This window comes from Eucyclogobius newberryi, unplaced genomic scaffold (genome assembly GCF_026437365.1).
Source record: "Eucyclogobius newberryi isolate DKJ021-1_F unplaced genomic scaffold, fEucNew1.0.hap1 SCAF_16, whole genome shotgun sequence".
Lineage (NCBI taxonomy): Eukaryota > Metazoa > Chordata > Actinopteri > Gobiiformes > Gobiidae > Eucyclogobius > Eucyclogobius newberryi.
In genome coordinates this window covers 22,533,407-22,561,174 of record NW_027315790.1, presented here as the reverse complement: position 1 = coordinate 22,561,174, position 27,768 = coordinate 22,533,407, and the positions used below count along the sequence as shown (strand labels likewise).

General features: G+C 40.0%; 1 protein-coding gene across 2 annotated transcripts; it reads left to right on the top strand.

Annotated features, from left to right (window-relative positions):
- The first annotated feature begins 91 nt into the window (after nucleotides 1–91).
- kmt2ba (lysine (K)-specific methyltransferase 2Ba) lies at nucleotides 92–27,574 on the top strand. 2 transcript variants are annotated; one of them, XM_072447963.1, is made up of 36 exons: nucleotides 92–509; nucleotides 4,296–5,436; nucleotides 6,233–6,390; nucleotides 6,475–6,552; nucleotides 6,765–6,921; nucleotides 7,859–8,117; nucleotides 8,231–8,292; nucleotides 8,369–8,548; nucleotides 8,665–8,756; nucleotides 11,482–13,020; nucleotides 13,820–13,933; nucleotides 14,021–14,167; nucleotides 14,417–14,509; nucleotides 14,881–14,998; nucleotides 15,125–15,235; nucleotides 15,309–15,493; nucleotides 15,685–15,780; nucleotides 15,870–15,980; nucleotides 16,103–16,179; nucleotides 16,290–16,414; nucleotides 17,146–17,231; nucleotides 17,463–17,597; nucleotides 17,924–18,082; nucleotides 18,171–18,282; nucleotides 18,680–18,758; nucleotides 18,843–19,003; nucleotides 19,085–19,243; nucleotides 19,873–22,057; nucleotides 22,824–22,946; nucleotides 23,337–23,443; nucleotides 23,529–23,654; nucleotides 23,958–24,210; nucleotides 24,875–24,985; nucleotides 25,072–25,155; nucleotides 25,248–25,377; nucleotides 25,922–27,574. In XM_072447963.1, exons 1-36 carry the CDS (start codon nucleotides 207–209, stop codon nucleotides 26,195–26,197), a joined length of 9,432 nt encoding a protein of 3,143 aa, XP_072304064.1. In that variant the 5' UTR covers nucleotides 92–206; the 3' UTR covers nucleotides 26,198–27,574. The 2 variants fall into 2 exon arrangements, with proteins under 2 accessions (XP_072304064.1, XP_072304065.1); XM_072447964.1 differs by having other exon boundaries at nucleotides 96–509; nucleotides 12,919–13,020.
- Nucleotides 27,575–27,768: the final 194 nt, after the last annotated feature.

Below are 27,768 nucleotides of genomic sequence, written 5' to 3'. Positions count from 1 at the left end.
TATAGATAGATTCCAGGGCCTAATATTAGACAGCAGTCTCTGGTGGGGACGCAGCGACGCACAGAGGACGTAGAAAGCACGTACGTACCAGAGGGAGATTACCCATGGTGCAGCGCGCCTCATATCGCGCCTTTGCTCGGAGCAGTCCATCTTGCCTCTCTCGTTAGCGCTGCACCTCCTCCAGCGCGGCGGTGTAGTAGTAAATAATGGCGGCATCGGGAGGTGGACTCTCGCCCCCCGCGACCGGCGCGGGTCTAAACATCCAGACCATGGCCAAGGCCCGCTTCCCGGGGCGGCCAGGCCCGGCTCGCAGCAGGCTGCGGGCGGAGAAACGCACCAAACGCGGACGGCTGGGCTCAGACGACGGGGAGCAGGCTGTGCCTGGGCCGAGGCCCGTAAACATCGGGCTGGCGTTTAGCGAGGATCCGTGCCTCCTGCGCCTGCTCGGGGTCACGGAGAAGCACGGACGGCAAAAAGACACAGGCTTCATCTCCAGCAGCAGTGAAGAGGTAAATATTTAGCGTCGACGGCAAATGTTTATCTGCTCATTTGGTATTTAAATGCACCGCCGACACTAAACACTCCTTTGAAACACAAGGTGCTGCACAAGTTATGAGCAATGCTAGCCTCAACTCCAGAATCTAAACAAGATGTTTGTGTTTTATTAGCAGCATGTGCAACATTTAGCCTCTTGTGACATTTATTGTTGTGTGTTTTTGTTGGTGTCGTCGTCTGAGCACACCACAGCTGACTTTGTTTGGCAGGAACTGGAGGCGGAAACTTTGGCGCTAGAGAGTCTACGATGGCTTCTTGTTGTAGAAACCCTTAATCCGTTCTCTTATTGTTTGAGACAGTGGTGGTAGGCGCTGGAGTTATCTTTGTGGAGACATGGCTGCCTCAGCGTCACAGATGCTTCAGTCTCTCCACGTTGGAGCTGTCAGCTGACCGCGTTGTTTTGGGATCTGCTCCAAGCTGGAGGTTGGAAGAGACTCAAACTACGTCGACTTTACGTTTTCACAACTGATGCTGACTTCAACCATTGCTGTACTAATGAACAAACTTGATCCGAAAATTCAGTAGGGCTCTACATTGAAACTAATTTAAAGAAACGGTCTGACTGTAATAATCCTGCTGGGCTGCAAGAGAGGCACAATCGTATCGAAATCACAATTTGAATCGACTGCAATTATGTTCTTTGCAAAACAACAAAATACCATCTCATATTATGTATAAAGCTGTTAAACCCTGTAGTTTTGGCCTATTCTCTCAAAACTTAATGCTCCTCGACACTTTGAACAGAATCTAACAATTAAAACATAAACTCACAATTACAATGTTTGCTAAAAAATTCTCACTTTCATATTTTTCCAAATTTGTTCAGCCCTAAGTCCTGTTAATTAAGCAATTATGTGTTGATATAATTCACTTTTTACAACTATCTTGACAAACGTGTCAGTGTAATCCCTCATTCGTCCAGGAGTGATCCATTGTAGAAAAAGGTTCAGTTGTAGTCACCAGTTTTAGAAAATCTCATCCAAGAGTCATTGTCAATCTGTGAATTTAGACCGTGAACTCAAATATCCGAGTTCCCGGTCTTGACAAACGTCAAAAGTCACTGAAGAGGATAATCCAAGAGGATAATGTCTTCTTCTTTGGTGTTTTATGGCAGTTGGTAACCAAGTGTTACATTACCACCACCCACTATAGTTGTACGCCTAAAGAGAGTTTAGAGTTTAAAGTCTAAGTCTAAGTTTAGACTTTATTCTTTAGGCTTTATTCTTCAGACTTTATTCCGGTAGCCCCTTTTCATTGATCAAAGTATTGGTGGCTTAGTATATTTTTATTTGAGTGAGTTTTGCATTCTTTAACTTTATGACATCAGCCAGTCATCACTGATGAAATCCCTGTAGAGAGGCTGTAAGAGTCCCATGGTTCATGCTAAAGCTTCAGGAGCACACGATCTGCAGAGCCCAGGTTATTTCGTTTGTGGAAACCTACGTTAATTAGATCCATCATTAATTAACTATCTGCAATTTACTATTGCATCTGGTGATTTGTGTGATGGGTTTTCTAAAGGAGGGATGTATTACGCAGTATATCTGGATGGTATTTTAATGCTTCGTGTTGGTTTTGTCTTTTAGTGTTTTACCAGTCCTAGTATGATTTAATTTTTTAGATTGTGAATGGGATTGCCTATGCCATGTAACAATAAAGCATAGAAGCAAACAGGGCAGATTTGTAGAGAAGTATTACCAATGTAACCAGTGGATTGATGCTGAACAGTTTTGGTCCTGATGCAACGCAATAAGAGCTGGAGCAGAGGCTGAGGCAGTCGATCATGGAAAATCAAATCAAGACCTGTAAGTTAACCCTTTCATCCTCAGAGCAACTGCTGTGCTTTGCTTGTTCTTACCAATAGAGGTCAAATAAAGTGAATTTTAGTTATATCATACCATATGCTGATTTAGGTAAGTGCCACATGGTCAGTGAAACCCTCTCACTTTTGAGCCACTTTTACTCTACAGATATGTCCCAACTTGTTCCCAGCTACTGCTTCCATTTTCTGAATCTTGAATCCACAATCTCTGCCAAAAACTTCTACCAGAATCATATTTATGCATTTGATGATTAGAGCTAAATCTACAGATCCATGGAATTTTGTTACATGCCATATGCTGCATTATATTATTATTTTTGATGGATTTCAGCATCCTGTTTATAGGCACCAATTTGAGTACTTTTGACCATTAAAAAGATATAATATTGTTTTGAATTGCTTGTTGCTTGCAAACCAGCACCACTTGATACTGAAATTTCAAACCCTATTTTGATATTAAGGAAAGAACAAATTTGGATACCTCCAGTGAGAATATTCAGTGAGAATCTTGAGGATTTCCTTTAGGGCAAGGTTTGAAACAGACTGACATTTGCAACACACAATAAGATAAGATAAGATAATCCTTTATTGTCCCACATGGGGAAATTTCATTGGTGCAACGCAGGAAGATACAGAGGCAGATACAGAAAAAGAACAGATCACTTATAGGAAATCTGAAAAACACTTTCAGTAGAAGATCTCCTATAAACAAAAACTCCCATAGACAAATAAATAAATACATAAATACCATTGCATGTGATAATAGTAACTAGTGTGTAATTATGCTAAAGCTCAAGATCATTCTAAAACTGTTCTGTATTGACAAAAGGTTGTTCGGTTTACGATTTAAAAAAAAATAAATAAATAAAAGTTGTAACTAGCTATACTGTTCGAAATTAGTATTTAGTTTCTACACTACTAATACTTTTAGTATTCATAAGTATCTGATTTTTCATACTTTTGACAACCTGACCCTGAAACCCACGGATACTTTATTTGATTGTGCAATTCTGCTTTGAGCAGTTATAGTCAGAAGAGCCATGTTTGTGTTTCTAGAGTGTGCACTTTTCTTACACACGTAAAACAGAAGGGGGGGAAATGACGTCCAGTATAAAATAACCATACTCGTATTTTTATAATTGTAATAGTTATCTGGACTATACAGACTAACACGCATGCAAAAAATAATAAACAATTTCTCATTTTCCGCTTTTATTTCTTTTGTTGCATTTTGTTTCCCGTAGGCCTTATTAGATAGAAGAAGACAGGGTGAAATGGGGAGTGAGAGAGAGGGGAGGACATGCAGTAAATCGTTGAAGTCAGAATTCAAGGCTTCACTCTGCTGTGTCTTAACCGCTCAACCACCGGGCAGCACCATTTTGCACTTTTCATACATCTTTATCTAGAAGCCTTCAGTCCTAATATTTCATCCTTTATTTGACTTGAAATGTATTATAGATATAATTGGTTTACTAGTCGACTAATTGAAAAAAATATCGCTGACTGGTTCACTACCATAATTGTTAGTTGCAGCCCTAATTTTTGTAATAAGATGACCTTTATTTGTCCCACAATGGGGAAATTTCAACATTGCATCACAGATTAGGTACAGAAACAGATTAGGCACAGAAGTATAGTAATAAAGAAACAGATAACTTATAAAAAACTCTTATCCTACCTGTGTTCTTCTTTAGTTCAAGGTTTCTGAGGTTGTTCTTGTGTAAAAGGTTATGAATGACCGACAGAATGAAAGAAATGGTACAGTAAAACATTGACAAGTTGCAGCTTTCTCTGGGCCATTTTTCAGTCCTAAAAATCAAGATGTATGTGTTACTACTAAACTAATGTGTATTTACAGCTGGTTACTGTCTATGTTGTATTTTCTTACTGAATATATAATGTTGCTCTGTTTTTTTAGGAAGAGGATTTCACTGGATTCGGGACCACAACTTTTCCCCATTCACCTCTACGTCAATCACAATCTCCACAGTCTGCAGACATGTCTCCGGGATCAAAACCCCTTCTTGGAAAAATTGTACATAAACCGGCTGTCATCGGTAAAATTGTATCCAGGTCGCGTAAAGACAGCGGTACAGAAGCTGGACTGGACGCAAGTAGCAGTGCAAAATCAGCTCCATCTATCAGGACCTCGGGCCGCGTGCAAAACCAAACGGCCATTACCTCGACTGGAAGGAAACAGAGAAGTCTTCCTAGTGAAAGGCGTAAAGAACAAGATCCTAAGATTGAGGAAGGTGATGGGACATCCGACGAGGAGACGGAGCAGCTGAGTCCTGATACCACAAAGGGGAGGAGTGAGGACACGGTGGACTTGGGTACAGAAGAAATTAAACATGAGGGAGAGAAAGAAGTGAAAGCACCTCATCAATTGGCTTTGTTAAAACAACAAAAGTCTAAGTCTAAACTGTTTTCGAGATCCGCAAAAGTTGTACCAAAAGCAATGAGCGTTCCAGTAGATCGTCGGCAGCGTCCCAAAAACAAATATTTTACATATGAACTGGTGCCTGTTAATACCAACAGCACGCCACAGATAATGCCAGGACAGGCAGAAACTAGCTCCAATAGTTCAACTCCTTTGACGACTAGTGGTAGGTCTTCACGTGTTATCAAAATGCCTAAAAGGTTTTTGGAAGAAGAAATAGAGCCAACACGAAAAAGGCCTTTCAAAGGTGAGGCAAAGTTAGGGTTTGAGGATGATTGGATGCCAGAATACAGCACCTCACCGTCTGGATTTGAGAGTCAGTCTTCTTATAACAAATCCTCAACTAAACCAAGTCCAGGAGGCAGTCAAGAAATCTACAAAAATCTGAAAAAGTTGACGTCAAAACTGGCAGAAAGGAAGAAAAGCGTGTCTGAAACGGAGGGCGAATCTGTTGCAGAGAGTTCAACTAAAGTGCGGAAACGGAAGAGAAAGTCCAAGATTAAAATGGAGGAGATTGACAGTCCTGGAGCCATAAGAAAGCTGGCTGTGTCGGTGGATGCGAGTGCAGCAGCAGCTGTCTCTGAGCTCATCCTTAAAGATGAAGTACCGGCCATGGAAGGTAATCATAATTTTAACAACTACTGGTAAACTGTGGTGAAGGGAATGAGCTGCTTTGAATGCTCAGTTTAATTCATTTTATTTTATATAAGTTGCACTATGTAACTTTTGGTGGAGGATGTGCCTCCTGCTGGTGTCCTTGGAGATGTAATTGCTTTGGCAATAAACAACAGGTCTATCTCCATGGAGACAAACATGTGACACCACCCTCCTGAGTTATAGGTCAGATCTCCGCTCACAGTAACAAATGTATATTTTTGCAACAAAAAACAAATTCATCTAGTCAAAGGTGGGCAGATTATTGGAATATCAATGTTGTTATAGCTGTTTTTGAAGATATGCAAATCAATATGTTTTTTAATTAAAATAAATCTGTAAATCAAGCTGATTAAAAGTGGAAACCAAAATAGTTTTGAACTTTAAAAGGGTATAAAGTGATATTTCTGCTCTAATATGGGTAATAAAATATATATATCAATATATATGATTAATGTAAGATGGCGAAGTCTAATGAAGTCCTGGGGACATTCCAGGCAAAGCAATAACACAGATGGCAGACCCCCCACAAGTAAAGTTTCATAGTTAAGCCAAATATCACACAGTCGCCACAAATAGATTGTAATTGAAATTGCTCAATAATAATTCAGATTACACAAGACATTGCAGGGAAAGGCAAAACAAAAATCTAAAACAAGAAATTGCTTATCTTATTATTCTAATTATTAGGTTAAGAAAAACATTCATTAAGACACACTTTTGATTTGTTGCTAATTGGTAATATCTGGGTTCTTGTTCAGGGGAGGTCACAGTGGGCCACACCACAGAGGAGGTGAGCGCAATGGGACATAGATTTGGTCTCAGTGGAGCCAACAAAAGGATGCTCCAGAGGATGCTCAGGAAGGCCAAAGTACAGCTCATCAAAATCGATCAACAGAAGCAGCTCAAAATGACACAGGTAAGGAAGTATTTAACAGATAGAAAAATATGTGTAATATTACAATTTCTGTGACCATAAAGCGTCTATTTTTGTACTTTTAAGGAGTCATTGATGGCAGCAGGAGGAAGAAGGCAAAGAAGAAGAAAACATGGCCTCCACTCCAAAGATCATGGCCCTCAGGTAAATTATAATTTGTCTATGGGTAATAATTATTTATAACACTATTCACTATTTACTATTTTCTTTATCGGTTTGATTTGGAAAAATGTTTGCCTCTTGAAACATGTAGTTTTTGTAAAAGCATTTATATTAAAAATGACATAAAAGCTGACACTCCCATAGAGCTGTTTAGGGAGATTAAGCAAGCACCAATGTTGCGTTTTCTTTTGAAGGAGCAACCCCTGGCTGGTCCAAGGATCAAGCACGTGTGTCGTGCAGCGGCTGTGGCTTTGGGACAGCCCCGAGCGATGGTGCCAGACGATATCCCTCGACTCAGCGCTCTGCCGCTGCATGAGAGGGAGGGCATCTCCTTCTCTCCCACTATAGAAGGTACTGACCAGGGCAAAAGGCTGGACCATCGTGAATATCTCTTGGAATATTTTTCTGTTTTTGCTCAAGTGCAATGATTTCCAAAACCTCACTTTGGGAATGAGCGAGTTGAAGAGTTTAAACTAAGGAGATGTATACCACAACACAATGTTACACTTATAGATACCCAATGTTATCCAACATATACTGGAAGATGAACCTAACCAATAAAACAATGTAATTTTTGTATCAGCGGAGAGGAAAAGTCACATTTGCATCAGGTAGGAAATTGATCTTCTCATATTTTCATTGTGGCGACAGTGGCTGTGACTAGAAGGTTGGCTGTACAAAGTCCACTTTCCGCCTAATAATACCTTTGTCATGTCTTTGGACACCCACACACCTCGCCTGAAGGTGTTTGCTTCACTTTGTGTTTGGTGGTCGTTGAAGAACAGAATGCCAACCCTCATCTCTTGTCAGTCTGCCCCAGGGCAGATGTAGCTTTAGAAGTAGCCAGGTGTGATTGAGGAATGAATGAATAAAGGATCAATGTATTAACGAGTACACAGCTAACGTGACTTAAGTATTAAACATCCTAGATGTTGAAGTCAAAACTGAAAAGGATAAATTACCAGTAAAACATGTAAACAAATAGTGTTTGCTGAATGTAGATGAGAGTAACATTTTTGCCAGCAAAAATATCTCTTGTCACACACAGATTAGCCACCGCTGTTGGAAAGCTTTACCAACACTGGTCAAGTGAGCTCCACCCACCTTAAGGTGAGGAAGTGGTGTCTAAACTCACTACTTCAATGAACACTCCGCCAACACAAGTCACTCTTGTTTTTTCAGATTTATTTTCTTTCTTTATATCAGTTCTGTCGAACATTCACAGTTAGGTGCTCATAACATTTAATAAAAGCAGTTGCATGAACTTGCCTGTGTTCCACTTTTTCAGGCGCTGTGGAAGATGACGACGAGCTATCGGACCAGGACGCTGCTCAGTGGGTTCCCGCTCAGGAACAAATCCCGCTGAAGAGACGGGGCAAAAAGAAGAAGTTTAGAAGGGCACAGTCACGGTACATCCCGGGCGGTGGGCGGTCACGACGCTGTGGGACGTGTGATGGCTGCCTGATCGAGAGGGACTGTGGCAAGTGCGCCATGTGCCTTGACAAGCCCAAATTTGGAGGATCCAACATTAAGAAGCAGTGCTGCATGTGCGTTTGGGACAGTTTGTTGATAAACTTAACAGCAAAAACTTCCTTTAGTCAAAGTTTATTAAAATGAAACCCTTCAAACCTTTTAATGCTCTTTTATCTCCATTTTTTAGATACAGAAGGTGTGATCGCATTGAAAAGGCTAAACTTGCACGTATCCTCAAACCATACAAACGTATGTGGAGATGATTGGATTACTCCAATGTCTTAAAAAAACATAAAATGTCAACCTATTTTTTTCTTTCCTTTAGTCAAGTCAAAAGAATATGTGTCCCGAGTTGCTCATGCTTTGGTGCCATGTGAAGACAAAAAGAAATCTCTGCGAAACGTCAAGCGGCGGTCATACAGCAACCTCCTCTCGGACGAGGACGACCCTGGGAACGAGGAGAACAAAAGCAAGGCCACAAACAAGACCAGCTCCAAGAACCAAGGTGCATTTAATATGCCAATGCCCAATGCAGGGACTAGATGAATCAAAGTATTTGTATTATAAAAACCACATAACTGTATTCAAACTCTATTCTTAAATTTTTATCTTCTTTTTGAGGCCTCACTTCTCAAGATGGCGAAGTGCGAGACGCTGAACCCGTGAAGCATCGGCGACTCTTCAATAAAGGATTCAGACCTCGATCACATAAGGTAATTATAAGCTCTCTTCCACTGCTTTCCTTCACCTAACCCTTTCCTTAAGGCCAGGCTCAAGTAGTATTTTTGGATATTCAGTAGACTAATAGTCAAAATTATTGCTTTATCAAATATATTGATGTACATTGGCCATCATAAAACATTTTTGAATAACAGTAAGTTCCTGTTTTCATGACAACATTTTCTGAAAATACTACAGCCCACACAACATCTCTGCTTTTATTATTACCTTTTTGGTGGTTCGGGGGGATTTCCCCCCCCCAAAAAAAAATAAAAAATAAATAAATCTATTATTCTATTATTTTCTACCCCTCCTCGTGAATTTTCCACTCCCCCTTTTCTCCCAAAAAATGCATGTTTGTCACTAATTGGTTTCTTCATAAATTTCGAGAGTGGAAATGCATAGCGCTGTTAGAAGTGTAGTTACTACTAATACTGAAATATTCTTGGTAGTTTTGTGCTGCTGCTCTTTATTCAGACATATTTACACATCTTTTTGTTTGTGCTGGCTTAATACAACCATAAGCATGTTTAACATTTTTTAATACATATTTATTATTGGAGGAGTTCCGATCAATCGGCCAGCAATCATGATTGGGCAAAAATCATGTGATGGGTGATCCGCAAAATGGGCCAATCAGATGCACCAATCACATTTTACATGCATAAGATGAGATAAGATAAGCCTTTTATTTGTCCACACAATGGGGAAATTTCAGTGTTGCAACACAAGTAGGTACAGAAGTAAAAGAACAGATAACTTAAAGAAAGCTTTTAAAAACAATCTTAATTGAAAAGCTTTTATAAAAAAAACCTCTTACCTCCTTATATTAATAAAATAAATAAATAAAGTAATAATAATAATAGTAACAGTAGTAACACTCTTATTTACAGCAGTTATATGGATGGAGAATATTGCACCAATATGATTGACATTAATATGACGGTATTGCGTATGAATATGACATTATTGCGCATGGTTATGACAGTATACACGTGTTCAGGGCTAACAGTGTTTGATGTAAATACATTTGTCTTGAAGTAGATAATCTTATCTTTAGCCACCTCGCCTGCTCCTGGAGCGGACAACAACACGGAGCAGCCACATGTTTTTGTAAACGCGCACAGAACTACGAGCTCCTGCTAGTCTTTTAGTTGAAAGCATAATAGTGGTTCAGAGCCAGATGTGTCGTCTATCAGCCATATGAAGTGACAGTGCCAAATGGTTTCTCATTTCTCACTTAACTCGTTTTGGCCTTGGTTATTTTATTACTTGGTTTATGGATCTGCTGCACTTAGATTATTGATTTCTACAATATAAATAAAATGTAATAAAATAAATATATATATATATACTGCTGACAACGTAAAATAGCATTAAATGAAATATAAAAAGCTGTATTAAGTCAAAAGATAAGAGCGCGTGAAGCAAAATTTCGCCAAAATCCTGCGGGAGTCTGCGACAGTCCGTCCCTGTGCGCAGTCCCGGGAGAGCATGTGAAGACGCGCGCGCCCGTTTCCCTGTCTGCCTGTTTACCACATTTTCTCTAGCACGTTTTGCCGTGACTAAGGGTGCACACTTAAAAGCGTCAATTCTGCCAATGCAAAACATGCTAAATCTACTGTTGCACTCACCTGTGTAAAAAGGGCCACATACAAAATATTTAATTTAAAGATATATTATTATTGGAAAAAAATGTAAATGTAATCAGTATCGGCAAATACAAATTTCAGATGATCGGTACCAGTGATTGGCCTCAAATATCCTGATCGGAGCAACTCAATTTTTTTTATTGTCTTGTTTTTTTGTTTTACTGTCCCATCGCCATTGTCATCCCCTTTTCAATTTACCATGTTGAAGTTGTATAAAATATTTGTTTAGCTGCTTCTAAAGTGAAATATTGCTGTGGCGGACTGCACATTTTCATCAGTCATTATTTTGTCTAAATTATTTTCTCTTTATTGATGCCCTTTAGAGTCGAGTAAATTAATGCACAGCTGGTTTTGTTCCTAAAGAAAGATAAGATAATCTGGAGTTGACTTCTGCATGGCTTTTTGCTGCTTTGCTTCTTTGGTTTGCCTTTTTTTGATTAGCTTGAACTAGAAGCACATACTCTGAGATTTTCAGTGTTATTTTATCAGACTATTGAGCATGTAGACACTATGCTTGATATACATTTGTGGTTTAAACCCCAGGGTGTGAGATGATATGAATTTTAGACACCGAGATGCATGCGTTTTTGTTTTAAATGTTTAGCTCACAGATAATTTTTTTAAGACTAAATGATTGTCTGTCTTAATAATTATATAAAATTATCATGTAAACATTTTGCTTTGTTTTTGGCCCTTTACTTAAATGCATTTTTTTTTTTTTTTTTTTTATTCCATTCATTGCGGAGCACTTTTCATACTATTTTCACTCTAAAAAAATATAAATATCTCAGCATTAAAGATATTCAGTTTAGTTTCGTAGCATTGACACCGCTTTTGATTCAACCAAATTTAGCTTTTTTTTGCCTGTATGTCTGCTTTCCTCTTGACCTGATAGTTTCCCTCTTCTGGCTAACCCAATGCTGTTTTTCAAATTGTAATACACTTTCCTCTTACTCTTACTCTTTTTCAAATCGCCTGGCCTTTAATTGCCTCCTTTTGCATGTGAATAGTATTAGTGTAAGTTTGCAGTCTTGCTGGTTGGCTTAGGCAGTCCCCTCCTTCACAGGAACAAGCAGAGCAAAGCGTCGAAGAGATGGAGAGCAGTTTACCACTACCAGACCAGACCCCACCCCGGAGCCCCATGCCGAAACTTCAAATACACTTGCACCGGTTGCCCGACTCTGTCCTGCAGGCCACCACCCAGGCCAACTCTAAATTTTCCTCTCTTGTCATAAAATCTCTTAACCCTCCTTCTCCCCAAGTGAATGGAAAGAACCCTACGACCTCAATGCCATCAATGGATCAGTTGCCTGGTCCTATCCCGCAATCTTGTTCTGAGGCAAACCCCAAAAGTTCACCTCTGACCAAATCTCATCCTGTAGAACAGTCTTCTACAAATCCACCTTCTAAAGTGGCCCAGGACAGCTTACCTGGCCCTATCCTGCAATCTGATGCGTCTGTGAAGCCGCCACAATCACAATCATCACAGAGTCAAAGTGCTGCTAAATTATCACCCACTGCAGCAAAACTTTGTACGGATTTTTCATCTCAATTTATAAAGGATTCCTCTACAACGAATTCACCTTCAAAAGCACCACTGTACTCTTTACCTGCCCCACAGTCTCTGTCGGTGTATAATATTCAAGCGGTTGCTAAATTATCGCCCTCGCCAACAACAAAATCTACTCTTCTTTCCCCTCAAACCCCAGAAAACAGCCCTACAAATCCATCATCTACTCTCGTTATACAGTTGGACCGATTGCCTGACACTCTCCTGCCATGTGCTGCTCACACTACTACCAAAACGTCACCAGTTCCTATCCCACAAGAAAGGGGCACTACAAGAAGTCCCTCCCCCAAACCCTTGGACCGTACTGACCATCTTTTGTTACCCCCTTGTGAACCGATCACTCCTCTTCAATCGTCTTCTCCACAGGACTTTAAAAAGTGCAAATGCCCTGCACAGATCCGCCTGTCCCGCTTGCCTGACTCTATTTTGCACGGTAGTCTGTCATTGCCACCAGAGTGGTCGGCCCGCAAACTGTCTCGATCGTCACCTTATTCACTTCGATCACCAAAAAGAGATTGCACCAGTTTAGCAGAAGTAGAACAGGCACCCCCTGCCAAAAGGTCAATGCATTTGAGATTGCACAGATTACCCAAAACTTCAGTTCACGCATCTTTGCACAAATCCACATCGCCCCAACAAACGCAGCAATGTAATAAAAAAAACTTCAATTTTAGTGCGCTGAAGGCCTTAATGTTCTCAAGTAATTGTTGTCCAGCCTCTCCGAAAGCCAAGGACCAAAAAACTTTGACCGTTAAAGACAATTTTCCGAACACTGATGCATCTGTCCCGTCCACTAAACCGTCAAATGGTACACGAAAGGACCGCAAGGACAATCACGATGGAGCCAACGAAGATGGAGGCGTTTTTCTAGGACGGGACGCAGTTGTGAGCTTCTGTCTCATCACTGACACACACTATTTCCTTCGTCCCCAGAATCCTTTGGAGTACGCCTCCTTGAACGGGTCGGGGTTAACCAACGGATTTTCCTTAAAGGCCCCTTTGCAGACCAAGCATAAGATTCGAGTGGACTTCAAGGTGGGTTTTGTTGAATAAATAATAAGCAAATAGTCGTTATTATTTTAAGAATTAGACTGAACAATCATTTTTCTTTGTACTTGGTCGAGACTTTGTAATTTTTTCTACTGTCTACAGCTCAAATCTTATGGTAGTACAGAAAAATAACTACTTATTTATCATATTGAACAATATTGAACTTTTGGAATATTTTTTGGGGGGATAATCTTTCTGGGATATTGACCAGTGTCAGAAAATAGTTTCAGTTTATAGTCTATTTTCATCAGCAAGAAATCACATTTCAAAATGTATTATTATGTCAAAGCAAATGATTACCTAACTAGGAACAGGTGAAATGGACAAATTAATATCTTTATTTTATTATTAGTCCTATGACAATGAGAAATGTGCTAAAACTACATTTGACCACTGCACATACTATAAATTGATAATAAAATTGCAAAAATATCACTTCATAACCTTTATTTGAAAATTTACACTGCAAGTTTGTTTTATATCCTACCATTTTGCAGGCTAATTTGATCTTCAAAAAGACCTTTATGATATAAATGTTTTTTAAATAAACTTCCTACTTTTTACCATCACTAGTCCACTGTGTCCACGAGTGACTTGCCAGTTAAGTTTGGAAAAACAATGTAATGGCTTAAATTTAAACAAAAATAATTGAGCATCATAAAAAGAAATAAAAGAATTAGCATTGAAATAAAAAGATGACTGAAATGACTCGTATTTTAAACAATGTATCCTAATGATCCAATGCATAGGTTTATTCTTAATGTTCTCCTCCATATTCCATCAGGAGGACTGTGCTCTGGAGAATGTGTGGCTGATGGGGGGCCTCAGTGTCCTGGCCTCGCTCCCAAACACGCCTCAGCCAGTCTGTCTGCTCTGCGCCAGTCAAGGACAACACGAGGTAAAATACACAAATCACACATTTGAAAACATATCAGCCAAAGTTAAGCCGTTTTTAATTTTATGTGTGTCATGTCATTCTCAACAGATGCTCTACTGCCAGATCTGCTGTGAGCCTTTCCACAGTTTTTGTTTATCACCCGAAGAGCGCCCCCAAGAGGAGAACAAGGAGAACTGGTGCTGCCGACGCTGCAAGTTTTGTCACGTTTGTGGACGCAAAAGCAAATCTTCAAAGGTAGTTTGCCGTTTTATCTTGATAAATACTACAGCTAACATAACCTTAAAAATGTTTCTTGAGTCAAGTTTCGCAAAAGTTTTATTGGTTATTACAAGTTTTTAATTAAACCAAATTGGATATAAGTGTATGAAAGGAGTCAGCATACCATTAACAATGATTATTTTTATGACTGCCACACAAATATTATGTTTTCAAGAATATAAAATTTGATGATGACAAATCACTTATTTTACTTTTGTTCCGCAGCCTGTTTTGCAGTGCCGACGATGCCAAACCTCGTACCATCCCTCATGTTTAGGACCAACTTACCCCAAGCCTTTGAACTGTGATGTGCCCTGGGTAAGTCAGCATACTAAGGATCATGATTCTGCATCAAGATTCTGGATCAATTCTAAATTCTCAACTTGTCGAAGCTGTTTAAATCTTTAAACCATATGGATGTTGGTTAACTTTGACACATAGTCCTACATAACTGTAATCACTGCAGTATGACAATAATTGGTCCTTGCAAATATATTTATTAAGCCACATAAGCCAAGGACCAATATAGCCAGAATTAAACATTTGCAGGATTTGTTTTTGAATTTAATCAAGACTCCAAAAATCGGAATTGAATCGCCAGGAACTTAAAGATTCACACCCCTTGCAAAAACTATATCAGTCTTCTTGAATATTAGTGCTTATCAAGCTATCATTTGCATCTTGTTCAGGTGTGCATGACGTGCATTCGATGTCAAAGTTGTGGTGTGACTCGGGGGAAGACGTGGGACTTGGCCTGGAACCAAAAACAGGATCTCTGTCCCGACTGCACCTCGCTGTTTGACAAAGGTCACACACAAATATTTTTATACATAATGTGAAGCAATCATTTATTTGCAAGTTAAAATGTTATGATGATGATGTGTGAATGAATGTTGTCAAAATGGTCTAAGGTCTAATGGTCTTTCTGTTTAGGAAACTTTTGCACCATCTGCCAAAAATGCTATGAAGACAACAGCCAACACGAACAGATTCAGTGTTCAAAGTGCAACCGTTGGATTCATGCAAAATGTGAAGGGATTTCAGGTCAGCATTAACAAAGTGATGACCTTTTTAAACTCATTTTTGGACTCTAATTTTGCTTTTGGCTTTCTTACAGAGGAGCTGTTTGAGTTGTTTTCGAGTCTTCCAGAGGAGATGCCGTTCATGTGCACGCCCTGCAGTGCACCTGAAGGCAGCGGCCTGAAGGAGGCGCTCCAGAGCAGACTCACGGCTCAGCTCCAGGAAGTGCTCACAGATCTGCTCTCTTCCAGCGCCACTGAGCATCTCCTCGTCTGTAAACGGGTAAGGATCAACATGTAATTAAGATTCCATACCCTGTTAAAAGTCTGTACACCCTTTACCTGATTTTTTTAGTGTATCTTTTCAGTGACCAAAAGCATTTATAAAACCACTAAATGTAATGGTTTATAGTAAAAAAAAAAAAAAGCTTTAGTGTTCACCTTATTATTAATTACCAAACCTTTGTTTTGTAGTGCTGCGCCAAACCTCCAGAATACAACAGGGACCATTCAGTTTGTGATCTTCAAGCGGTGGAGAAGAAATTCAAATCTGCTCTTTATGACTCTGTTGTACGTATACAGTATCCCTCATTACATTTGCTACTTCAATGTATTTTACAAATGGCGTTTTCAAATGTAATATTTTCTGTTGCTTGCAGAAAACCTTCCATGCCGATGTGGCTTCTGTTTTGATTAAGTGGCAAAAGGAGGAAGAAGCTTTGCCCGAGGACCAAAGACGGACCAACTCAGCCAAAGATCATTATGTCAAAGTCAGTTTCTTTACGTCTTATACAAATACTCACAATGAATTACTGTGATGTTCTTGTGAAGACAAATGTTGACCTGGAAAAATTATGACTAAAACATTTCTGTTTTTGTTTTTTTGTTCCAGTTGATGGAACGGATATTTGTTTGGTTTCCACATGGACATTTAAAAAACTGCAACTCATTTTCAGAAGAATTTCCAAGGTTAATTGCAACTATTCGCATTTTTGTGTTTTTATTTCATAGCCATATTCACTCATTTCACAAGATGTTTCTTTATTTATCTCATTCCATTTTTCCTTTTGGTGTTTCAGTGGTATGCTTCCAGAGGCCGTCCTCCCGCCGTCCAGAGAGCACAGCTATGCACAGTGGATGGAGAGGTCGTACCAGCAGAGGACGCCACTCTCAAACCTGTCCACTCTGGCTCTTCACACACGGGGTGAGGGCAAGGACTCCAAAAATGACTGTGTACATTAATAATTTTGAACATTTACCGTATTATTCTTTTTCTGGCACTTGGTATCTGTCAGTAGCATAATAAGTAGATCATAATTTTATGTTTTGTTAAATGTAAACCTCAATATGACAGAAATGGGTCAATTGCCCCTTCATAGGTACAATTCACTGTAATAAGCGGATTGTCATTCACATTCACATTTGTGGCTTCATGACATCTAAGAAACGTACATGCATCACTTTGAATCTTTGCAACTAAATGCAGGGATGTGTGAGGGCATAGGTGGATACAGGAATTTCATTTGCACCAAAGCCTCGAATGCAGGACAATACAGGACTTCAAGTCGCTGCTTTTTTCATACGCTTTGAACCTTGCGGTCATTTAACTGTGTCTAATTTATAGATTTATTGGTTTGTATAGATTTATCACTCTCGCAGGAAGCACAAGCGTTTGACACACTAAAACAAGATGTCCGAGGACAGTGGAAGCACTGTCCAGGGCACAGGCCGTGTTCTCTGTATTTTAAGCTTCAAAACGCGGTGTTTTATTACCATCTGACTCATCAAACTTGGTGTCCGCGGCTTTTATTCAGGAGCGCTGTACAGGCCGAAAAGTACGGTACTCAAACATGCATGAGTCAATCGAATATAGTTATAACAAGGGTAAAAACAGTTTTTTCATGCCTCTAATGTGATTGTCTCCCTTTTCCACAGGTTTTGTACACGATCATGAGTACAATAAGACAAAAGATGGGAGACAGTGTATGCTGTGTCAACAAAGCGGCGATGCAACTCCAAGTGTAAGTTATTCACATTGTTTTCTTCCTCGCACGATTTCATTTTTTTAAGAACTGAAAAATGTCACAATATCGAATGCCCTAATTGGAAGTAAATTTATAACTTAATTTTACCTTTGAGATACTACTCACCTTTTTTTTAAAAGAAACTACAATCATTTGATATTACAGTGACCGATTGATCCAAATTATGAGAAACCACAATTTTTAACTTATTATTATCCCTTTCAACAGGACCAAGGCCGGCTGTTGTACATGGGGCAGAATGAGTGGGCTCATATCAACTGCTGCCTTTGGTCTGCAGAGGTTTATGAGGACAATGGTGCTCTGCTGCAGGTCCACAGTGCGGTCTCCAGGGGGCGCCATCTGGTAAGAGATAAGGAAGACTTGCAAGTTTTTTTTCTTTGAAGGAAGAAAATTTACCAAACTTTGCTGCTTTGTAAATGTTTTCAGTAATTGTATGGTAAACATTTGTAGAGTTTGTTTCCCATGAATTACTACAAATGTTTTAATTACACTTGAATAAGTGTAATCTGTTTTTGTGGGAAGTTTAAAGAACATTGATGGAGTTTTAAAGCTTCTTACAACTGAAATAAATTGTTGAGGCTTTATATTATCATTTAAACTCATTGACTCATTGTACAGTTTTAAGTTGGCTCATCTTTCCTAACATCTCTCGTCCTGTTCCTTTTAAGCGGTGTGATCGCTGTGGTCAGTCAGGAGCCACTGTGGGCTGCTGTCTTGTGACCTGCCAAAGTAACTTTCACTTCATGTGCGCTCGAGTCGAGAACTGCGTCTTTCAGCACGATCGCAAAGTCTACTGCAACCGACACCGGGAGCTCATCAGTGACAAGGTGTGTGTTTGTGTGTGCGCTAGGGTAATTTTTATACTGTAATGAAGACAGTTTATTTATAGAAATTTTTTTTTTTTGGTTTTTCCAGGTGGTGGAGGAGTTTGAAGTGCCTCGCAGAGTTTATGTGGACTTTAACGGAATTAATCTCAAAAGAAAGTTTCTGACAGGCCTTGAACCACAGTCCATCAACATGGCAATTGGTAAATATATGGATATTGCTTCTTGTCTTTTACTTATTTAGCAACATCCTTCCATCCATCGGTTTCCACTTATCTGGGGCCGGGTCGCGGGGGCAGCAGTCTAAGCAGGGACTCCCCTCTCCCCAGACACTTCCTCCAACTCCTCCGGAGGAGAAATTCTGTTTTTATGGACAGAATTTCAAGGCGCGGTGGCCACAGGATCTCATCTCTGCTGTTTGTGCGATGTTCTTTATATTAAAATAATAAACAGTATTAAGTTCTCATCATTAATACAGATATGATTATTATGGTGTATTTTGATATAAAGTTTTTCTGCTTACTTTAGACGCACTCTTCTTTTTTCTTAATAAATAATCCTTGAATTATGCAATCTATAAAAACATTTTCATAATTACAGGCTCTCTTCAGATCCACAAACTGGGCATTTTAACAGAGCTTTCATCAATCGGAAGGGGGTTGTACCCTGTCGGATATCAGTAAGTAAAACCGCCTTAAAGAGCCTTGGGAGTAAAGACGATTCTCATCTCATTGCTTTAAATGGTTTCATTCCTCCTCATCAGATGTTCTCGGTTGTATTGGAGCACAGTTGACCCGCGGCGGCGCTGCAAGTACACATGTAAAGTCACTGAAGTCAGCACCCCTCTCCCGGGTGAGGAGCAGGACGCAAAATTGGACCAAGGAGAAAACCACACCATCGTTCACAGTCCCCACCACCACAAAGGTGAGCAGAGGCTAATGAGGGGGCATTTGGAAAATGTTGTTCTTTTTACATAACTTTATTTAATGTTTTTTTTTTCTTCAGATTTGCAGCCCATAGAGTGTGAAAGTTACCCTGTTAGTCCTGTCAAGTCCAATACACCATCGCCCAAAATGCTCATCAATGCACCTGGATCCAAGAGTCCGATCTACCCACATGCACGGAGACCAGCTGGAGGGTCGTCCAGGCCGCTACCGTCTCCAGGTAAGCTGAAAGATATGCGGTTAATCATTTATTTATATCATGATGTTATTGCAATTATTAGTTGCTGAATTATTGCCAATTTCTGAAAGAGACTTATTTTGAGCATTTATAAATACAAATACATGTAAATACAGGAATGTTCAACGTAGTATTTATTTTGTGGATCTAGCAACAGCTAAATTGTATGATTGACTTCATTGGTCCGTGTAATCCCTCATTTGTCCAGGAATACTCCAGATTATAAAAAGCTTCAGAGGTAGTCATCTGGACAACCTTTTAAAAACCAAGACGTTTTGACTTCAATCTGAAAGTTATTTTCAATCTGATGGAGCTGGTCTGAGAATCTAGACTTTAGAATGCTCTGAGCTCTTTATAATCATCTAACTCTCGAAACATCTTGTTTTTAAAACATTGTCTGAATGACCTCTGCATGTTGACTTCATTGATTAAAATAATTGCAATAATAGAACAAACAAAACCAGCAAAACTTCAAACAAAGTACAGAAAGCAAGAGATTGATCTTATGCATGGTTTATTATATTGAGAAATGTATTTAAAACATTAAATTTTCTTTGAAAAGTGTACTGTAATATTTTTAACTTGTAACATTTCATTTTTGGAATTTCCAGGGACGGCACCACCCAAGCCACATCACATCGTGACTCTTCGGGACCTGGAGGACACGCGTCGCACCCGTCGCCTCTCGTCCAGAAGTCGCTGCAGCTCCTCCCCTTCAGACACTGACCCCTCCGCCCCTACGTCCCATCGCTCCGGGGCCAGTAGAACCGCCCTCTTCAGCTCCCCTCCACGCTCAGCTGCCATCGTTCCCCTCTCGCCTCCTCTGTCCCGCCAAAACTCTACCTCACCGGTTTGGGGCTCTCCGACTACATCCGGATTCTCACCTCATCGCGGATCACTCAACAACTCTCCAAGAGGAAGGCACAGCTTTAAGATAACCACACCAGTTTCGGCAGAGGTTCCGCAAGACTTTTTGGCTTCATCCGAGGCCGAAGACGCAGCGGTCGCAACTGCTAATGGCATATCGCTTGCCCCTGATAATTTGGAAGATGAAGTTGCACAGTTAATGTCCCAAGAACTGCCCTATACCGTATTTGACGCAGATGTAGCAGTTGACCAGATGCTAAATGCCAAACTCGAATTTGACGACAACTTGCTTTCAGAAAATTTGGCATTTAGTTGTCAAACCAGCAAAGGAGAAGGCGAGAGTGCCAGTGTTGACAAAAACAAGCAGGAAAACGAACCAGAGGATGATGATTCGACGCGTTACTTAAAGTTTTCTCGAACTGTTGTTGACGTTCCCTCTAGCTCGGATACGCCTAGTCTTAATCCAGCTCAATCCATCATGCAACTGGATGGGGCAGATGGAGAGTCAGACAGTGATAATAGTGAAATTATGGACAAAGAGGTGCAATCTTTAGCTATCAAACAACTAGAGTCGATCTACAGTGGTTCGCAAAGTTCAAGCAACCTGCAACCTTTGGATAAGAATGTCCTCGATGCCGAAACGGGGCATTTCACTGCATCAGAGACAGTTCATCCAAAAAACGACACAGAAGATGATAGTAGTAGTAGCTCATCGGATGAATCTGTTGAAGGATTTAAAGACGATTTGAAAGATCCTGATTATGCTCCAGAACTAAATTCTCCTAAAAAAGTGCCATCCCCAGTGAAAGCTATTGCAGTAAAGCGGGCTACGCCGACGCCTCCGCCTCCTCCGAGACAAATCAATCTTGTCATGCCTCAGCACAAAGTCAGACTGGTATTGCCTTCATCCGTTGGAAGTTCCCCAGGAGTGGCTAAAGTGGCTACATTCGGCACCGTCCCGCGCACCGTCACCTCCCCGATCGTCATCAATGGGCTCAGCGCTTTACCTATTACACCTAGTGCACCGCGCGGAAGATCTATCGCCATCCGTTTGAACAATGCAAAACCAGGAAGTCAACTGCAACGCCCCTCAAATCCGGCAGCTACGGCTAATGCGGCTAACCCTACCGCCGCTGCTACGCCGCCACAGGTTTTATTGGTGAACAGACAAGGGCAAATTCTCATAAAAGACCCAAGAACTAATACATACCAAGCGGTTAGCACCAACTCTCCAGCGTACAACAAGATAAGTCAGATTGCAAAGTTTCTTCACAGCGGGAATCCTTTACAGCGCACACTTCCACGCGTCATAGTAAAGCCCCAGACTGCCACATCGACAACGCCCTTAACCACTGCAGAAACGAGCACCGCTAATCAAGCTAATGCGTCAAGTTTACAGAGCTCCTTGGCACCAGTTGGCTCTGTCGCAACGATTAGCTTGCCGCCCACGGCCGCACCATTGACTACGACAAGCCCAGCGACTATTACACTTCCTGCACACATCACAGTCCCGTCGGCTATTGATAATCACAGCCCGGTAACACAAAAGAGGATCGTTTTCCGTATGGTAAAAACTGTCCCTTCTCCATCTCCAGTCCCTTCTCCCATTACCATTAAAACACCCGAACCTCCTCTCACGCCTAAAGAAGAACAGACCGCCCAAGCCATAATCGAAAAAGCAATGGCTACGCATCGCGAAGTGGAAAGGGCAAAACCTCTTATCATCAGAAAAGGTGGACGCAAGCCTAAGAAAGAGTCTGAAACAGACCAAAACACACTACTCTGCGACCCCAGTGCCACCGCGCAGACCACATCACGCGCCCAGGTCCGAGTCAAGAGGGTCTCGTCCTTAACCGAAAGACCAAGCCGGAAGAAATCCAAGCTGGACTATTTGGTAGATGCGAACGAACCAGATGAAGCTATTGACAGGTAAATTTTGCATTTTCTTAGTGTATTAATGAATCAATGGGCAATGTTTTTGTTGTGGTTATTTTGACGATGTACAAAATTAGAACGTTTATTCCATTGACTATAATAAAAAACTAATAAAAAGGCGGCAAATGGAGCTGATTGGACACAAAATGCAGTGTCATCATTCCAATAAACCCTTTTCCTCTGGGCATTATTTGAACCTGATCATGACATTAACATGCTTTTTTTTTTTTAAGCATAATTCTGATTTCTATAATATCATCTAATTATTGTTATTGTAATGATGTAAAGCTCCATTCATACATAGTTCCCAGAAAATTGCCAGATAAGATGGGTTAGGGTTAGTGTAAATGGGACTCAAGATAATTTCGAAATTCTAATTTTTCTAATCTTTAAGATACCATACAAATTGCACTACTTTGATTGACAATAGCTTTTATATGCATCCTAATCCAATGTGTTGAATAGCTATCTTTAATTATTGCTATAATTAAATGTTTCTTCTGTCATTTGTGACATTGACAGGTGCCCCTGTGCCACTTTGTTTATTGAACCCTGCCTTCATTAGTCCTGCTTCAGCTCCTTTCACGTCAATCCCCCAATGTTAGAGATTTCTCAAAGGAAAACGATAACGTCAACAACATCACATCCGCTATAATGTTCATCTCCAGAGCTGCACTTAGCTTTTGAGGCGTCTTAACTCTGTAGAAAAACTTTAGAATTGCTGGTTTTGATAAATGTCTTGTGTTTTGTTTTCTTGTAGTAAAGCCAGCTGTGTTCGGATAAAAGCGCCATCAATGAAGGACATTCTTGATCTTGATGAGGAAAATAAAATAGACCCCGTCCCGTGTAAGATTGTAGCACCGCCAGCTCCTAAACCTAGCAGGTACATTAACTATTTGATTTTTATAATTTTAACACTAAATATCACTATATTAAACATTTGACTGCTGCCAGGATTAGACTACATCTAGATTGAACCAGGTCTAAAATGTTAACTAGAATATGCCAAACCTGTTCACAACCATGATCAAAGTAGATTACAATACATTTCAGCACAATTGAAATAAAAGACTGAAAGTGCAAATGGTCTTGAGTGCCTCCTGAAGAAAGCTCTATATCCAATCACACAATTTGAGCACTCGTTAAATTGTCTAATAGTAAAGAACAAACATTTACCTTTCAACCATAACTTCGATTCTGTCTTTGTTTAAAAATGTGAAAAATGTATTGTATGTATAATGTGTTTTTTTGTGTTTCATCTCGTTCTGTTCAGATATCCCAGAGCTGACATTACACCGTACGCAGGTGACATCGACATGAAAACACACAAGTGGGTGAGCTCTCGACACGGAGACCTCACCGAGTGGGGCCCTTATTCAGGTCTGTTACATTTTTAAGTTAAAGATATTACCCAAAAAAAATTGTAACAAACAAATGTAACTTATCTTTGTGTTTTTGTGTTCAGGAGTCAGTTCAGAAGATGAGCTGTCAGCCCTCAAATACAGAAAGAAGACGTGTATGAACCAGCCACATCTGAGGTTTGAAATCACCAGCGACGATGGTTTCTGCGTCAAAGCCAACAGTATAGAAGGTAATGGGAACACTTGAACTAGTGTTTTTATATATTTTTGGCACAATCTATACATAATAATAAAAGATAGGAGAGCTTTAGTTTCAGAATCAAAAATCACAATCCTGGTGTGGCTGGTGAAATTGCATTATGTTTTTATGCATGTGTATTGTACTAAAAGAGCACACTAAAAGTCATGTTTGTCATTTGTGAAGCAACAACTAAAAACCTTATTATATTTTCTCTTTAACCTAACTAGAATAGGATAAGATGTTTCGGTTTGTTTGTCTGTTTATTGCTCACACAAGCGTTGTCTTTACTCAGTGGCGTGGCGGGCGGTGATTGACGGCGTGCTGGAGGCGCGTGCAGATTTCCACTTGAAGCAGCTGCCCTTGGGTGAGATGAATGGGCCGCGGGTGCTGGGGCTCCTCCACGACGCCGTCCTCTTCCTCCTGGAGCAGCTACAGGGAGCGGCCGACTGCAAACAGCACCGCTTCAGGTTCCACCGCTGTGACAACCAAGTAGAGGACCTGCCTTTAAACCCCAGCGGCTGTGCCCGGGCCGAAGTCTGCACACGGTACAAACCCTCAATGTCATGTTTACAAGCAGTGATGTGAGCATAACCATGAGCAGATTAGTGGTATGAGATGTATCGGGGGAATAATTATAATACCACAGTTGGTTTGAAGAGATCATTCAGTGTATTAAATTAAAAAAAAAACATTGTATAAAACATTACAAATGACCAGATATACAGAATAGAACATAAATGTGTAGTGTAAACTCCCAAACAAGGGTATTGCGTGACATTTCTGCATTTTTGTGTTTAAATGTATGCATTTGCCATTATCGCCCATCCCTAGATCAGATATGATATTGCAAAGTTAATGCCAACATCTGTTACAATATGTTGTTGTTTTTATGTTACTTTTAATGGTTGGCAGCCAACTGTAACGGTGTATTTACCGCATATGTTCAATTATGATGTCTTTTGCCTAAATGCAAAGGTTTTTTTTGCTGCAGGATCAACATAGAACATAAAATGTATACAACAATTTAAACATACCCCTTATGAAAAAAAATAGACTAAATAGGTACAATAAACTTAAAAGTCGATCACTGAGAGCGATGCAGTAAGCTCTGTGAGTAAATTATTGTAGATTGTTGAGCCTTATTTCAAAAGTTGAGTGTGAAGCTTTTGTCCTGATGAATTTCTTTTCTTTTTTTCTTGTCTCAATCAGAAAAGCCACGTTCGATATGTTTAACTTCCTGGCATCGCAACACAGAGCTCTCCCCGAGATAATTGGTCCCTTCGAGGAAGAAGATGATGATTTTCCTCTGAAATCTTCCAGGTAAGTTCATTTGAAATTGTACAGAAGGCCGTTCGTCCTTCCTGTAATTTCCTTACTCACCATTGCTGTGTTTCGCTCTTGAACAGACGATTCACCAGCACCGAGCTCCCGATGGCCATGAGGTACAGACATCTGGAGAAAATATCCAAAGAGGCAGTTGGAGTTTACAGGTAAGTGAAAAAATTGCCACATGTGTTTAAATGCCAAAACAACATATTTACTAAATTGCTTCTTTTCTTCTTTTTTTTTAACATTATTGTAGATCTGCAATTCACGGAAGAGGTCTTTTCTGTAAACGAAACATTGAGGCCGGTGAGATGGTGATCGAATACGCTGGAGCCGTCATTCGAGCTGTCCTTACAGATAAACGGGAGAAATATTATGACAGCAAGGTTTGTTCAAACCCACTTCATACAAAAGTTAATGGGTAACAAGTTTCTATGTTATTGATACTTGCACCGCCCTGCAATATAGTATATATACCATGGACAATTTAAACCAATCTACAAGCAAAAAAAGGTTCTATATGTATTTGGTGGTTTAGTCTTAATAAACACATGTTTTAATACATTTTAATCCACATTTTTTCTTTACATTTTAAAGCTGTTTGTATTGTATCGCCATTAGATGTAGTAGTTAATAATTTATATTTTTCTTTCTTTCTTATGATGGCCAAATTGATTTATATTACACAACGAGAATGAGATGTGAGCACTTGCATACATTAACGATACTATATAAAATGTTAACATAACCTTTTGATGCATAAAAGGCAAGCAAATTGTTACACCAAACAGACATCACTGTCTGACTTTACAAGGCATCAGTTTGACATGATCGTCGCTTCTTGAGATGAACAGACAACATGACACAGCTTTCATATTCATCTTCATGCCAACATCTCTCCTGACTTCTCTTTGTGCTCGTCCCCTCTAGGGCATCGGCTGCTACATGTTCCGCATTGACGACTTCGACGTTGTGGACGCGACGATGCAGGGGAACGCGGCGCGCTTCATAAACCACTCGTGCGAGCCCAACTGCTACTCGCGGGTCATCAACGTGGACGGGCGCAAACACATCGTCATCTTTGCCCTGCGAAAGATCTACAGAGGCGAGGAGCTGACCTACGACTACAAGTTCCCCATCGAGGACGAGGACAGCAAGCTGCACTGCAACTGCGGCGCCAGGAGGTGTCGCCGTTTCCTCAACTGAGCGGAAGGTTTGCCGTTATTTGTGCACTGGAGCCGAGGTGGAGGACTGAACGGATGCAGCTTGGTCCACTGACTGACAGTGATGAGATTGCAGTTGCTCAGTCAAACCTCATTGGCTGCGGTGGTCGAAGTCAAGCCATTTTATTTATTTGTATTTACAGCGCTGGTTTGACGAAAGGAAACGCTGCACAGACTGGTCTGCTGAATGATGTCCGAGTAAACATGCGTCTATTTCTTCTTTGTTTATTGTGAAAATGGCCAAATAAGGAAACCGTGTTATCAATATTACGCATAATGGTCGCCCGATTCGACAATGACTGGCTTGTTAGATGGACTGATCATATTGCTGCGATGTCCAACCGAAGCCAGGTGTTGGATTATTTATCTGTAGATTTATAAAATACAGTCAAATATTATAACATGTCGTTCACAAGGCTGGAATAATCCTCTCCAAAATGGCTCCTTTTTGATTAAGCTTTGTAAATACAACCAGTAATATAAGTGCATTAGATTCTCAATTTGTACTGCTGAAACAAAGACTTCTAAATGATATCGTGGACAAAATGAATGAGACTATGTTGGGCACCTTACCCCAATCCTCTTTAAGGACGGGACATGATCATTTCACGGAAACAACTTTTGGCGACGTCACTTTGTAGAGCAGCTACATTTTATCATCACCACGACAAAACTATGGTGATTTCAGTCTTATCCTGTTCATAGTTTTAAAAAGGCTCAAGAAAAGTAGAATAGTTTTAAACCAGTTCATCCCCCTTTTTTGCTCCATTAGTTAAAACTTGTTTTTATTTGTGTCTGCGCTTTTATTCCACTATCACAGTTTGTTGATAACTTTTTGCTGTTCATGTATTTAAAGGTCTATGAGGGACAGAGCCTCAGTGCAGGGTTCAAAAATAAGTATAATGTAAATGCCACACAGTCCCATGTTTTTGTATTTTTGTATATTATGAACAATAAATGTAAAAATTAACACAATTTGAAGGAAATAAATGAGTTTGAGCTTTTATCTTGCTTGTTAGTGGTGGAATAAGTTATTTTTATTTTATTTGTTGTGGGTTTGGGCATGCTACCTCAACAGGAAAACATAAGTTCAATTGTTGTGTTACGATTGATTTATGTTGGTGGGTCAATTCAAACAATACAACGTGTCTGATAATGTTACATAAAAAGCTGTACATAGGGTTTAAATTGTAGACTTAAATAGGGTGTATGTGTTTTCTAAAATAATGACTGCATTTGGCATAGGTTCATTTCTACCACATCTTTGTACATACTTGTATACAGTTGTTTGATAATTTTTATTGGCATGTTCTTTGTTTTTTTTCCTTTTTCCTAATTAAAGTTTCACATTTGAAATAAATGTTCAAAATCATTTTTCTTTGACTTTATATTCAAAGTCATCTCTGAACTCTCCTGACTTTCAAACCAGAAAAAAACGCTTTAGTTTATTTTATCGTCCATATTCCTAATGTTACTTGGACCTTTTGTATTTACAATTTTTTTTTTCAGTGATGCATTTATTGTAGAAGCCAATAATTGCAGTCATTTGGACTC

Bases quoted from the DNA above. Each gene is read 5' to 3' on its own strand.
- kmt2ba (XM_072447963.1), top strand. From the start codon at position 207: ATGGCGGCATCGGGAGGTGGACTCTCGCCCCCCGCGACCGGCGCGGGT. The intron at 17,598-17,923 runs GTAAGAGATAAG...GTTCCTTTTAAG, and splicing joins TCTCCAGGGGGCGCCATCTG to CGGTGTGATCGCTGTGGTCA. The intron at 18,283-18,679 runs GTAAATATATGG...TCATAATTACAG, and splicing joins GTCCATCAACATGGCAATTG to GCTCTCTTCAGATCCACAAA.